General features: G+C 33.3%; 2 protein-coding genes across 5 annotated transcripts; one reads left to right on the top strand and one right to left on the bottom strand.

Annotated features, from left to right (window-relative positions):
* Positions 1-22: 22 nt before the first annotated feature.
* On the bottom strand, positions 23-13,395 carry LOC141447269 (cilia- and flagella-associated protein 206). Of its 3 annotated transcripts, none has more exons than XM_074114652.1 (14): positions 13,268-13,395; positions 13,020-13,176; positions 8,451-8,588; positions 8,186-8,366; positions 7,372-7,563; positions 7,151-7,309; positions 6,818-7,055; positions 5,936-6,065; positions 5,762-5,866; positions 5,526-5,687; positions 4,910-5,058; positions 784-882; positions 379-514; positions 23-301 (listed from the first exon to the last, which is right to left on the bottom strand). In XM_074114652.1, exons 3-14 carry the CDS (start codon positions 8,562-8,564, stop codon positions 59-61), a joined length of 1,908 nt encoding a protein of 635 aa, XP_073970753.1. In that variant the 5' UTR covers positions 8,565-8,588; positions 13,020-13,176; positions 13,268-13,395; the 3' UTR covers positions 23-58. The 3 variants fall into 3 exon arrangements, with proteins under 3 accessions (XP_073970753.1, XP_073970754.1, XP_073970752.1); XM_074114653.1 differs by adding an exon at positions 11,724-11,791 and having other exon boundaries at positions 13,020-13,291; XM_074114651.1 differs by lacking the exons at positions 13,020-13,176; positions 13,268-13,395 and adding an exon at positions 9,442-9,519 and having other exon boundaries at positions 8,451-9,360.
* Positions 9,732-12,309, top strand: LOC141447272 (pyridoxal phosphate homeostasis protein). Of its 2 annotated transcripts, XM_074114658.1 has the most exons (7): positions 9,732-9,826; positions 9,901-9,953; positions 10,022-10,156; positions 10,236-10,446; positions 10,793-10,935; positions 11,835-11,933; positions 12,010-12,309. In XM_074114658.1, exons 1-7 carry the CDS (start codon positions 9,805-9,807, stop codon positions 12,094-12,096), a joined length of 750 nt encoding a protein of 249 aa, XP_073970759.1. In that variant the 5' UTR covers positions 9,732-9,804; the 3' UTR covers positions 12,097-12,309. The 2 variants fall into 2 exon arrangements, with proteins under 2 accessions (XP_073970759.1, XP_073970758.1); XM_074114657.1 differs by having other exon boundaries at positions 9,814-9,953.
* Positions 13,396-13,463: the final 68 nt, after the last annotated feature.

Raw genomic sequence — 13,463 nt, 5'->3', positions numbered from 1 at the left:
TTCATTAAATTAAGAAATAGAATTTTTCATTCTATAAAGTTTTATTAATTCCAATCTACTAATATGCATTAAATGGAAGCTCTTCAACAGGTCTGGTTAAATTAATAACATGTGGCTCAGGTAACATTGGGATACCTCTAATTCCATACAAGAATGTAGATAATGTAGGCATATATGTATAATCGTCAATCATGGTTTGAACAGCAACATCTTTATTTCTCACTGTTTGTGTCCATATGGACGATTTAAATATTGAAATATAAGTCTGAGATGAATGTGTACTTAAATGGATCATATTTGCCTGGAAATCGAGAATTTTTGTTAGTAATTAAATTATCAAACCACATGAAGTACATGTTTATATGATTAACACCAAACCTTGTCGCATAATGATTTTCTCCACGCCCAAATGCTAGAATTATAAATTGGGTCAATATCCCTTTGTTTTATATGTAGATCTGTTTGTGTTGAAGCATCCATTACTAATGTTGGATCAGATTCGATTGATATCAATCTGTAAACACATAAATGGTAAGAAAATGCAAGAGATCAATAAATAAATAAAAAATTATTGGGAAGCTAAGAATTTTTCTAATGCAAAATTACGTTCGTCACCAATCTTGATTATTACACGAATCTGCGAAGTAGTGTTTATTTTTACATATTTTGTGGCAGGGATAAGAACGAAGTAACCGCATTTAATATTATGTAAATTTAAAATTATGTAATATATATATTATATAATCACATTTCTCATAATATGTAAATTAATCTAATACTTACAATACATCAATGGACATTTTCAGTATAAGGGACCGTAAATTGAATAAGTCCATATAATTCATATTTCTTCTTGTAAAATCAATAATTTTTGTAACATACCTAAAAATTATTTCAGCGTTAGTTTATTTTTAAATAATATTACCTGAGATAAAATTGTATGAGATTGATAAAAAAAATCATTTATAATTTATTTTTTATTATTGTTTTATAGACTAATTTCTCTTAGAGTAAACTCGAAAGAATGAATACCTAACCAAATTTGAAAGAGGGAATGCCAGCTTGGCCAGTTTCTGTTCGAAATCCTGTGCTTTTATTTGAGGATTTACTAGAGGGACTGGAGAAGTAATCTCTTTGGGGCTATTCATTGCAGAGTCAGTAGTTTGGCTATAAGGCAAGGGAAATTCATTCCTGTCTGGGACAGTCTTTAAAGCTCAGAGAATATATCAACTTCATGTAAAAACTTCTTCTTCTTCTTATTCGGCGCGACAGTCCGTCTAGCGAACCTTGGCCTCCGTTAAATACTTCCGCCAGTTTTCCCTATTTTGGGCAGCCACTTTCCAGTTACGTACGCCCAACAACGCCAGGGCATCCTCCCTCACTCCGTCCAGCCAACGTAACTTTGGCCTGCCTCTCTTCCTACCGCCGTGTAGCACCATTTCCATAAGCCTCCTCGGCACGTCATCATCACCCATTCTAGCCACGTGTCCTGCCCATCTTAGTCTGCCTATCCTTATCGTTTTACTTATGTTCGGTTCTTTGTAGAGTGAGTAGATTTCCGAATTAGTGCGTTTTCGCCAAGTCGGGCCATCCCGTATTGGTCCAAATATTCTTCTTAAAATCTTCCTCTCGAAAATCAGGAGGTCTTTTTCATCTGTTTTTGAAAAAGCCCACGTTTCCGAACCATAAGTTAAAACTGGGCGAATTAGTGACTTGTAGAGGATGATCTTAGTCTCCCTAGATATCAGCTTGCTTTTCATCTGCTTGACGAGTCCAAAGTAGCATCGGTTCGCGCTTATTGTTCTACTTTGGACCTCTGCTGATATTTCATTACCTTGGGTAACTACGGATCCGAGGTACTTAAAGTGGTCAACCCTCTCGAATTTATATGAACCCACCGCCACATCGGTGCCACCACCGCCTGTACCATCTCCACCAGTCCGCATATACTTAGTCTTGGCTTCGTTGACAACTAGGCCTAATTTCTTCGCAGCTTCATCTAAACACAGAAATACTTCTTTCACCCTCTCGAGAGATCTCCCGATTATGTCAACGTCATCGGCGTATGCTAAGATCTGAATGGTTTTATCGAAGATCGTTCCTTTCAATTGGGTTCCAGAATCTCGCAGGGCCTTTTCTAGCGCCATATTGAACAGTAAGCACGACAGTGCGTCCCCCTGTCTTAATCCTCTCCCACATTCAAAGTCTCTGGAGAGGGTACCTTGTATTCGAACAGCACAGTTAGAGCCTTCCATAGTCATCCGAATCAGTCGAACAAGTTTTGGGGGTACAGACATCTCTAATAAAGCCTCATAAAGCTCCTTCCGCAGAACGCTATCATAGGCCGACTTGTAATCGACAAAGATGTGGTGGGTGGTGATATTAAATTCCCTACTTTTTTCCAAGATCATACGCAAGGAGAATAGCTGATCTGTCGTTGATTTGTTACTCCTGAAACCACATTGATAATTTCCTATCTCCCTTTCGGCATGCGGGAGCAGTCTTTTATAAATAATATTCGATAGAACCTTGTAGGCGCAGTTTAATAAAGATATTCCTCTATAATTATTACAGTCCAAATGATCTCCCTTCTTAAATATTGGGCAAATTATTGCCATACTCCAGGATGGTGGCATTTGTTCTGTAGTCCAAACCTTTAGAAAAATTTCCTGTAGAATCCTAACAAGATCATTACCTCCATATTTTAGGAGTTCAGATGGTAGATTGTCCGGACCAGGAGCTTTGTTACACTTCAGTTTTTCCAATGCCTCTATTATTTCACTTTCTTCTGGGGGTTCTATCTCTTCACAATACTCCTCTCTCGGGCTGGTCTCCTCCTGCATATTACCGTTCATCAATTCTTCAAAAAATTCTACCCATCGGTTCAAAATTCCTTCATCATTGGACGCTAGAGATCCATCCACCAGGCGGCAGGGGCCTAATTTTGACTTAAACGGGGTCCTAACTCGGTTAACCTTCTGAAAGAACCGTCTAGTATCTTTCGAGCTTCTTAGCTCCTCAATTTTTTGGATTCCGCTTTTTTCCCACTGTCTCTTTTTCCTCCTGTGCACCTTCTTCTCTCTTCTCCTCCATGCCTTGTACTCTTCCTTTGATGCCCTAGTCGATCTTACTTGTAGCATTCTCTTGTAGGCCTTGTTCTTTAGCTCTGTAATAATCTGGCACTGTTCATCGAACCAGGGGTTTCTTCCATGGGCTTGCTCATATCCAATGACGGAGCGGGCAGCTTTATCGATTGCCTCAACACAATTTGTCCACTGCTCGTCTACACTTTCTCCAGGACTGAGGCTTGTTAGGTTGTTACTCAGTTCTTCCATGTATTTTTCCTTCACGGCCTCCGTCTTAAACATAGCAGTATTGAGTCTCTTGGTCTTTTGTCTATGCATTTGCCTCACATTACTAATTTTAGCTCTCACTTTCGCAATCACTAAGTAATGATCAGAGTCGATGTTTGCACCTCTGTATGAGCGTACGTCTAGTAGGCTAGACTTATATCTTGCGCAAATAAGTAAGTGGTCAATCTGGTTCTGTGTGGTACCATCCGGCGATCTCCAAGTGGCCTTATGTATTCTTTTATGCGGGAAAACGGTGCTCCCAATCACCATATCCTTTGCAGCTGCGAAGTTAATCAGCCTCCGTCCGTTATCATTAGACGCCGTATGCATACTGTGTCCACCAATAGCAGGGTAATATAACTTTTCTTGCCCTACCTGCGCATTAAAATCTCCCAGGGCCATCTTAATATCATGCCGCGGGCAGCCATCCACCAGTCTCTCCAATTGATCATAGAAGTCATCCTTCTCTCCATCGTCAGAGGCCTCAGTTGGTGCATGCCCACTTATCAGGCTATAATTATAGAATCTTCCTTTAACGCGTAGGTAGCATAATCTTGAGTTAACCGGTTTAAAGTCTATCACTAGGTCCTTTATTCGTCTATTCACCACAAATCCGGTTCCAAATATGTGCTTTCTCTCATCGCCACTATAGTACACCACGTGATTTCTCTTCTCTATTAACCCATGTCCAGTCCACCTGATCTCCTGCACGGCCGCCAAGTCCACTCTGTGTTTATCTAATTCATTTAGAAGCAATTGCAATGCTCCGGGTCTATACAACGATAAGACATTCCAAAATCCAAATCTATAATCCTTGTGACGCTTGCCTTGTTGTTGCCATAGGTTCAGTCCGGCTTTTTCATTATTCGGTTTCGTAATATGTTAATTTAAGGAGAGTGGGTTATCAGCCCAAAGCTCCCGATTCCAATGGAGGGGCTGCCTCCTCTTAGCCTCTGGACAGGCTACCCTTCTCAGGGCCCTAGGGGCGGAGACCCTAGGTCATGTACTGTAATTGTCCTTTGTCTGAAGTGTGGGGTGTATTGTGTGTAGGTGAGATGTGTACTGTTCTGGTGAGTGCGCACGGTGTACTGTACTCAGGTAAAAGCCCGGGGGTTCGTAAAGCCCCAGTAGCTGCCATGTAAAAACTTACCCTCTTTATTATTCATGATTATTTGAATTATAAAGAGATTTAGTTAAGCATCTTTGGTCGGAACAATACGTGTATGAAAGAGCTTAGGTTATTCTCTTTACAGTTGTTAGATTGTTCATAATGCATGAATAAGAAAAAGAAGAGGTTCTGGAATTATTTTAATTCGGGTCATTCTTGTTGATTTTTCTTAAGCGCATTATTTGGACCCAAATACGAAAATCCTAGAATATTTCGAGTGTACGTAAATTTTATCTTCATGTATCTCGGCTCATTTAAAAACTAGAAGTTCAAGAAGTTTTTTAAAAAATATATATATATTTAACTTCTTTAACCTGTTGTCTTAATGGACTTGATACATATATCTATTATATAATACTTAATCCTGTCAAAAAAGATATTAACAAACCATTCTGGATCTGATCCAAATAATTGGGCAGCAAAGCAGTCTCTGAATCCATAATATTTATCCTGATAATTCAATACTCCAACATGCCGGTCAGCCTTATAAAGCATACCATCACACTCACCGCAATATACGGGACAAAATCCATTCAACTAAAAATTCAGTAAAAATACTTTATGAAACTTAAATATAATTTTTACATAGTTTTTTTTTAAAACAAAACGTTTATTATAATAACTTTCTTCTTCAGGAATATTTATTTTTTGAGATTTTTGAGAAAGTACAGTATTGAAACAATTACAATATTGACTTATGTTTCATTTAAAATGCTATTTCTCAACGTTTGGCTTTTATTCTACCCCCAAATAACTGCGAGATATTTAAAGTTTGTAAAATTATTTAAAAAATGTGATAATGCTACTTAAAGAAAGGATAATTTCTAATTTTTTCTTAACTCTAAAGATTTTCTTTAAGCTGGTACAGTAACTATCTTTGATTTTATAGTTTCATAATAAAGTAATAAATAAAAAAATGTGTTCTGGGCTAAAATTTAAGTTTATAAAACAGGTATTTCAAATGTAACTTCACATTAATCACTAAATAAAACGTGTTTACCTACTTCTAATGGCACTTTCAAACATTTATCATCATCTGGATAAAGAACTACACACTGGGAAACTAATTGCTGGTTGACTACATCCTTATATTCAATAACAGAATGCATTGATTCATTTTCAAATAGCTTTTCTTTTACAAGATCGCTTAATAGTGCAACTGTTTCCTAAATAAAATTATTATTAAAATTAGGCTGTCTATTAACAATCAGAAACAAAAAAGTAACAAATGCACTACAACCTTTACTATGGTATCCATTTTCTTTATCATCCTATTGAAAAAACTTAATAGGATTATCATATTTTGAAATTTATTCCAGTATAACGATAATTCATAGAATTTTGGCTAAAAAAAGGTAATAAACTTCAATTCAAATTATTAAAGTTTTATTAAAGTATATTAATTAATACTTACATAAATAATTTCAACTGGTACGATTGCTCGGAATTCAGTATCTTCGTTAATTCTCATTAAACATGCTGTCATGTCGTATACAGTGCTATTGCTATCAAGTTTCATTCTTTCAATATGTTGCTGTAAAATTCTAAGTTACCAGAATCGATTTAGAAAACTATAGATGAATTTTTAATTAAAGGGTAAAATTACTTGAACGACTTCCACGAAAATTCATACAGTTTTCCAGAACATATCTAGTTGTGGAGGTTTGGGCGAAGTTTGTAAGAGAAAATAATAATAATAATACTTTTCTTACCGGCGTAACGAAATATATAAAACAAATGAAATTTCGATAACCGAAGGATTTTCAAGTACTTTAAGCAAAAAAAAATTCAGTCTGAGAGAAATAGTGAATTGGTGTAATTTAAAACTTACTCACATTCGTAACTATTAATACACACGCAATAAACTGAAAGGAATTTAAGCAATTTTTCTGGTTGCTCTTAGTTTCATTGAATTCTTTACTTATAATTTCCTACCCCCAATCATACAAATTGTATTCATACAATGAATACCGTTGATTCATTAAATTATCCGTCTGAATAAAAAAGGTAGCAACTCCTTCTTAACGTCTCCTCAGCACTGAAACCTGAGGAACAGCCTCGTTTTAGCTTGGTGTTTCTTATATAGTTAGTTGTGTTTGACCAGTTCCAACATGAGTTTCCCAGAAATTAGTGATCCTAGTAATACGAATGTAGTTTATAAAGAAACCTTCTTTAAAAATTTTTTTGAGTGAGGTTTATGTAAGTTGTTATGTACAATAATAAAATTAAATGCAAAATAATTGATAAAAAAAAAAATCACCATGAATAATGAGCAATGATAATAATAATTACTAACCCTATAATAACAGAAACTTGATGAAATAATAATAGAGTTTGTTTGGCTGTCTTAAGTTCATCAGAATCATATGGCCCACCTTTTTCATCAAACATTAATACCTCCTGAATGCATGGATCCCAATGGTAATAATCTGATAATGAATTAGTTAAACCTCTAATTTTTATTTCACACTTCTTCTTATACCTTTCTAGTCTGTGTCGAGTTGCTTCAATTGAATCACTAACTAACTTCGGTACTGAAAAATTTTTGTTCTTTATTCCGAATATTCTATATTTTCTTAAACTAGCATTTTAATTTTACTTAAAAATTGAAAAGATGTTAACTACTCACAGTTAACTATATCTCCACCACCTTTTCCTTTATGTTTATTGCGTAATCTTATCCCCATAACAATTTGCGATAATTTTGAGATCTGTTCTCTTTTCTGAAACGATGTAAGGCGAACAAAACTTTGTAGTTCTTGTTCACTAATCACACTGTTCATAGCAGCTGTAATTTAAATATATATATATTAATCATTTATTTTTACTTTAAAAACAAACAACTTCTACCTTCAAGTTCTTCATATTCTCTCGGCAAACTAGGATCCCCTATTCCTCCAAGCAATCCAATAAGTAAGATCAGTTTTCTGAATAGAACAGGATTATCTTCTGCTGGATTTTTAATTTCAAAGGCAGTTACAAATTGCATAAGTGGTTCAATATAGCCAAATAATAACTCATTATGTTCCTTGATAATATGTTCTACAAAAAAATTAAAATAAAATTACAAACATTAAAACTTTTGTCATTGATAGAGTTCATGATCATAAGTACAGTCTTTGCAAAACTGTCATTGCCAACAATGGTGCAGTTTTTAGCATAAAATTGGATATAGTTGCACGTAGCATGCGAGATCACAATCAGGCTTTTAAATACCACAGTTCGTACCATAAAATAACGGGGAAGATGACAGACAGAGGTTTACATCAAGGAAAAAAAGAGGATTATTGGAACGAACTTCAAGGGTGAAGCCGATAAAAGTAAGTAATAACATTGTCAAAATGATTTATTTCTAGCAGTGATGAACCAGAATTTTGGTAATCTAAAGCTTTCTTAAACTCATATATTTATATACACAACAATCCAAATAGAAATTCAATCCCAAAGATTCATTATGACTCAATCAACCGGATAATAAAATTAATTGAAAGTCGTATTTGTCATCATGGACATTAGTACTCCAGAGAATCGAAAGAAATATGTCCTTTTCAGGATTCTTTTTTGGCAAGGCATTCAAAATTAAGCTGCAGATAAAACTTGTAATTCACTACTCTGATAATTAACTGTAATATTAACAAAACAAATATAAGAATATTTTCTCAACTCAAACCATCATCCAAGTATGCTATGGCGAAAATTGCTTGTATCTTTAAAACTGACACATCTGGTGTAGGCCCTCTAGTGAAAAATTCTACACCTAATTGCAAAAGAGTATCCAGTTTGCTCTTATTTATTTCGCCACCTTTAATAAATTCATGATCTGGATTTATAATTATCGATTTTATCTACAAAATCAAGAAGTTATTTTTTTAATAAATATTCATTCACACACACAAAAAAAAGGAAAGTTTATTATATCATAAACTTACAAAATGTTCAGCAAATCTGACATCGATTTCAACTCCTTTTGCAAAGCATTCTACCAATATCTCTTCAGCAAATGTTTTGATAAAATACTGTTCATCATTCAATAATTTCTGCATATTTATATGATTTTATTTCTTTAGCTGAAAAATAGTTTTTACCAGCAAACAATATACAGAAAACACCGTTCGTATCCCTAAAAGTTGATATGTTGCCATAGATACTGCCCTTCCCTACTAAGCAAGGCTTTCGCGAAGATAACTAAACAGAAAAATGTACTTATAATTACAATGTACTAAAAACACAGCTTGTAAACCTGAAGCTACGCTTCTGAAAAAGTAAATTCATTATAATCAACAAATTATTAATCAAAACATATGTTTAGCACTAATTAGGATTGGTGACTAAACTAAGGAAACAATAAACCAGGTCCAATAAACAACGCCTCAAAAGAACTAAATTACTTGTCAATTGAAAAATTATAGAAATAGTATGCAACGAGTAACCTACGTAAATAACTTTCGTAAACTTTCTTCTATCATTAGAACATACAGATTCCAGAGTTAGCTTGAATTTTATTACACATCTAGGGTTAAACTATTATTTTTACGTCTCTCATCTAAATTATGCGTTAAATTATTGTCTAGATAACTGAATCTTCTAATTTTAAGATAAGAACATAATTTGAAGGCGGCGGCAAATAAAGATAATAGAACAACACTAGTATTTAAAATTGTGAGTGTATAGTTAATAAATATTTTAAACAAGAATTAGACTGAATGTGACCCATTCGGTGTACCAAATACAGGGTGAAGCGTGGATGACCTGCGATACTTGATTTTAACCATCTTATTTTTCTCTTTTAAGTATGTCTTCAACCAAAAGAAAAGATTTTTGAACACCAATTAGAAGCTTCTGTAAAAGAATCTGATGACACAAAACCATTGAAAAAAAAATAGGTTTTAACCATATCGCCTGATCGAAATAGAAGAATACCTCGTGAACGTGGCATTAGAACAATAACAGTTTCATCAAGATGTCTAGGATATCCTAAGAGAAAACGCGAGAGTTTATGCTTGGTACAAGGCTATTCAGTAAAGTACCCCCTCCTGACAAAAAGTTGTAAAATATAATGTATAATTTAAGGTAATTTTGATTCTAACGATTACAATTAAAATTAAAAATTAATTACAGTTAATTAATAATTACATTGAATTAATTGATAATTACAGTTTTAAAGCCAAATGAGAAATAAAAAGCTATCTTTTCAAGAAATGTGATCGTTGTAAATTGTGACGTCTTTGTGTTAGCATAACCTTTCATTAGCAAATATTTCAAAATATTAAAAGATAACATCAAATGATAAAAGTGATTATAAAAGGCAAGAATTCTCATTTTAATTATTAGGTTATTTTTTAAATTATGTAACTATGGCAGAGTTCGACATTGTTAAAGGTTTGGCAAGTGTCTGCAGCAGAATTAACGCAGTTTGCCTGAAAAATGGACTAGTATGTTTTTATTTTTATTTATCGTTATTGAATTTTTCAAAAATAACATTTATTATTTTGTTAATCAGGACTTTAAACCAAGACTAGTAGCAGTAAGTAAAACTAAATCCAAGGAATTGATTATTTCAGCGTATGCTGCGGGTCAAAGGAATTTTGGTGAAAATTATATCCAAGAATTAAGTGAAAAGAGCAATGATGCTGAGGTTAGTATAATTGCACTTCTTGAAACTATTTCCTTTTTTATTAAGTTATATTAACTAATTACCTCTTGATTGTTCCTAGATTTTGGAAAAGTGCAAAGACATAAAATGGCATTTTATTGGAAACCTTCAGAGAAATAAAGTTAATAAATTAGTCTCATCACCTGGCTTGTACTTAGTTGAAACAGTTGATTCGGAAAAATTAGCGAGTGCTCTTGATACTGCTTGGCAAAAATTGAAGAAAGAAGAGCCACTAAGAATAATGGTCCAAGTAAACACTAGCAGAGAGGAAGGTATTTTACCACACTTTGTTAGCTTAAAGAAGTTATAAAAAAACTAATGTTTCTTTTATTCAAAAATATTTTGGGTAGGCTTAGCCTTGAAGCTTAACTGGGAGCTACCTCCACAGTTTTTTTAATTTCTTACTAAATTCGTCGAGATCCAGTTTGGAAGTACGCACAATAAATTACCCTATCAGCTCTATTACAAGAAACTTATCTTCTACTATTATTTACTCTTCAAATATTATCATTAGCCTTCGCTGATCTCGCTATATTTTATGATGTAAGAGCTTCTAGCGACTGCCAATACTGGTTTATAATTTCATTTTACATTTTTATTTAATTTTATTTATTTCAGAAAAAGGTGGTTGTGATCCTAAAAAAAGTTGTGATCTAGTCGAGTTTGTAATTAAAAGTTGTCCATCACTGAAATTCATAGGCCTTATGACAATAGGAAAATACGGATACGATGTTTCCAAAGGACCAAATCCTGATTTTTTGGTAATTATGAAGTAATTTCTTTTTTGCCAAAAGAAAACTTTATGAATAAGAAGAGCGAATATGCGATTTACTCTCTACCCCGAAATTGATGAGAGATGTTAACATTAACGATTCAGGATTGAATTGGGCAGTACTAGTGTTAGTGTTGCTACGAATTTTTGGTCATCGTGAGCCTAAGATGAAGATGAAAACCAATCCTTTGTTGCTAACCAGTGTAAATATACAGTCTAGAGTGAATACAATACTGTAAAATATGCAGCAGAAGTTGTGATTTCATATTCTTATTCTTTAATACACGAGCATACTTAATGCTAAAATACATTAATCAGGGAAATTCAATGTCAAGAAACTGCCTAATCATTTCGATTATTCCTATTAGAGCTCTTATACGGTCTTTATGATCCTGTAGGAGATCAATTTCTTTTTCTATAGTACAATTATAAATGCATGTGCTTATAGAAATTAAGTTAGATTACAATGAACCACCAGAATATAGAAATCCTAGATCTTGCAGGCTATACAAACTACACCTATGTGTGTTTTCTCAGATTAACAGAGGGTAGTAAATAAATTATATAAGGTTATTTAAGCCTCTATTTGGATGGGTTTGGCAAAGTGGTTAATGAATTGTAAGTGAGAGATTCTAATTTTGACTTCCGTTTGCACCTACTTTTTATTTGTTTCAAAAAAATGTTAATAGTAAAGTAAGAGCTTCCGTTTCCGACCACAACAGTAATTTGGTTGTTGGACGAAACACCGGGAAAAAAAAGAATAGGCAAGTAACTTACTTGTATATGCTGGCCTCTTTATATTATACTGGTTCTCTTGCCTAATTAATTATAATATATCATCAAACCTGTTAGAGAAGTGATAAATAAACAAAAAAAAACTTATTTCAGGCTTTACTCGAATGTAGAGACAATGTTTGTGCAAAATTAAATTTTAATCCTAAGGATGTTGAACTTTCCATGGGAATGTCTGATGATTTTGAACAAGCCGTAAGAATTTAATTTATTTAATTATTTATTATTACGTTTTTCCTTTCGGAAAGTAATTAAGTATATTTATTTTCAGATTGAATTGGGCAGTACTAGTGTTCGTGTTGGTACTGCTATTTTTGGTCATCGTGAGCCTAAAATGAAAACAGAAACGAATAATTAATGAATTTACTGAGAAAATTTGTATCAAGCCTCATTTAATGATGATTCCGTTCCGAAGCATGCCAATGTTGGAAATAATTATTTTTATTTCAACCTCTTTGTTTTTAATATCTATACATGTACATTTTTAGATGGGATAAACGACAGTTTTAAATTTAAAACGGGTTTAATTTTGTAATTTTTTCTTTAATAAATAGGTTTTATTAAAGTTAAATTTAAAGATGTGATTATGTCAAAATGGATGCCACCCGTAAGGGGAGGAACGCAGACGACAAATACTGTCAAATCACCGTCCACCACTCATCTCCGAATGACATGCTGGAAATTAGATAAAAATCAGCGGAAGAATGTTGAGTAATTTCAAAGATTTGATTATTAAGGAAAAATCATTTATTTTTATTCTGGCGATAAAATATTCGTAACATAATTTAGTATTCATAATTATTTTACATTTTGGTATTAAGTTTTCACCGATTTTCTCATTTCAAAATAATATTTTTTGTTGTTTTAAACTTCGCACATATTTTGGGACGCCGAACTGACTCTCCATCAATTCTCGGAGTTCAACGTGCTAATAGCAAAATTAGACATATCTCTCTACAACTTCTGAGATATTCGTCTCACAATATCAAACAATTAGGATTAATAGATAATTCTTAAATTAGTGTAATCTTTTACAATAATGCAGTGATCTTTTAATGATTTTTACAGTTTATTCTCAGAGATTAAACTAAGATCACAAGGTTGGTTCCAAATGTTTGATGGAATTCTACCCAATTCTTCTTAGTTTTATTTGCTAATTCCTTTAGATTTATTTGCTGGGAATATTGATGTGATACTGTATCATATCTATTTGGAGGAGAATCCGCTCAAATTTCTAAGCGGACCTTAATCTTAGAAAAATAAACCATCTTTAGAACCTACCTTGACATGGAAGTCCCATTTCTGAAAGGTACGAAAAGATTTGATGAATATTTCCTTTATTTTCACTTCCAGGATATCTACAAGTTTCACATCATCTAATTTTACTTGGCGATAGGCTTTCTCCCGGATTCAGACTTCAATATTTCTTTGGAGTCTTCTCCAAGAACATTATTTATTCATTTTGTTAGCCAGTTAAGGCCAATATATTTCGTACGAGTCTTAAGTACTGAAATTCAGCAATTTTTTACCTTAATTTCAGAAGCTTAACTTTCCTAGATACTTTGAAATGAAGGAATTCTCAGATCATCCAGTTATTCATATTTTTTTTTAAAGGACTAACAGCAAAAGATATCTGCGTGTTTTCGGAGTTCAATTTATTTAGGCTCAAAAAAAAATTCATATGATTATTCTGTTTAGGTACTATCGGTTTAAATAGAAAGTTTT

This window comes from Rhodnius prolixus, unplaced genomic scaffold (genome assembly GCF_049639745.1).
Source record: "Rhodnius prolixus isolate KJV_2025 unplaced genomic scaffold, Rpr scaffold_7, whole genome shotgun sequence".
Taxonomy (NCBI): Eukaryota; Metazoa; Arthropoda; class Insecta; order Hemiptera; family Reduviidae; genus Rhodnius; species Rhodnius prolixus.
Note: the sequence above shows the minus strand (reverse complement) of the source record. Positions and strands in the feature narration are given on the sequence as shown.

Excerpts from the sequence above, each read along its gene's own strand:
- LOC141447269 (XM_074114652.1), bottom strand. The coding sequence starts at position 8,564 with ATGCAGAAATTATTGAATGATGAACAGTATTTTATCAAAACATTTGCT. Across the intron at positions 7,564-8,185 it reads ATACTTGGATGATGGTTTGA|AACATATTATCAAGGAACAT; the intron begins GTTGAGAAAATA and ends ATTTTTTTGTAG. Across the intron at positions 5,059-5,525 it reads GTTTGAAAGTGCCATTAGAA|TTGAATGGATTTTGTCCCGT; the intron begins GTAGGTAAACAC and ends CTGAATTTTTAG.
- LOC141447272 (XM_074114657.1), top strand. The coding sequence starts at position 9,876 with ATGGCAGAGTTCGACATTGTTAAAGGTTTGGCAAGTGTCTGCAGCAGA. Across the intron at positions 9,954-10,021 it reads TTTGCCTGAAAAATGGACTA|GACTTTAAACCAAGACTAGT; the intron begins GTATGTTTTTAT and ends TTTGTTAATCAG. Across the intron at positions 10,157-10,235 it reads AAAAGAGCAATGATGCTGAG|ATTTTGGAAAAGTGCAAAGA; the intron begins GTTAGTATAATT and ends GATTGTTCCTAG.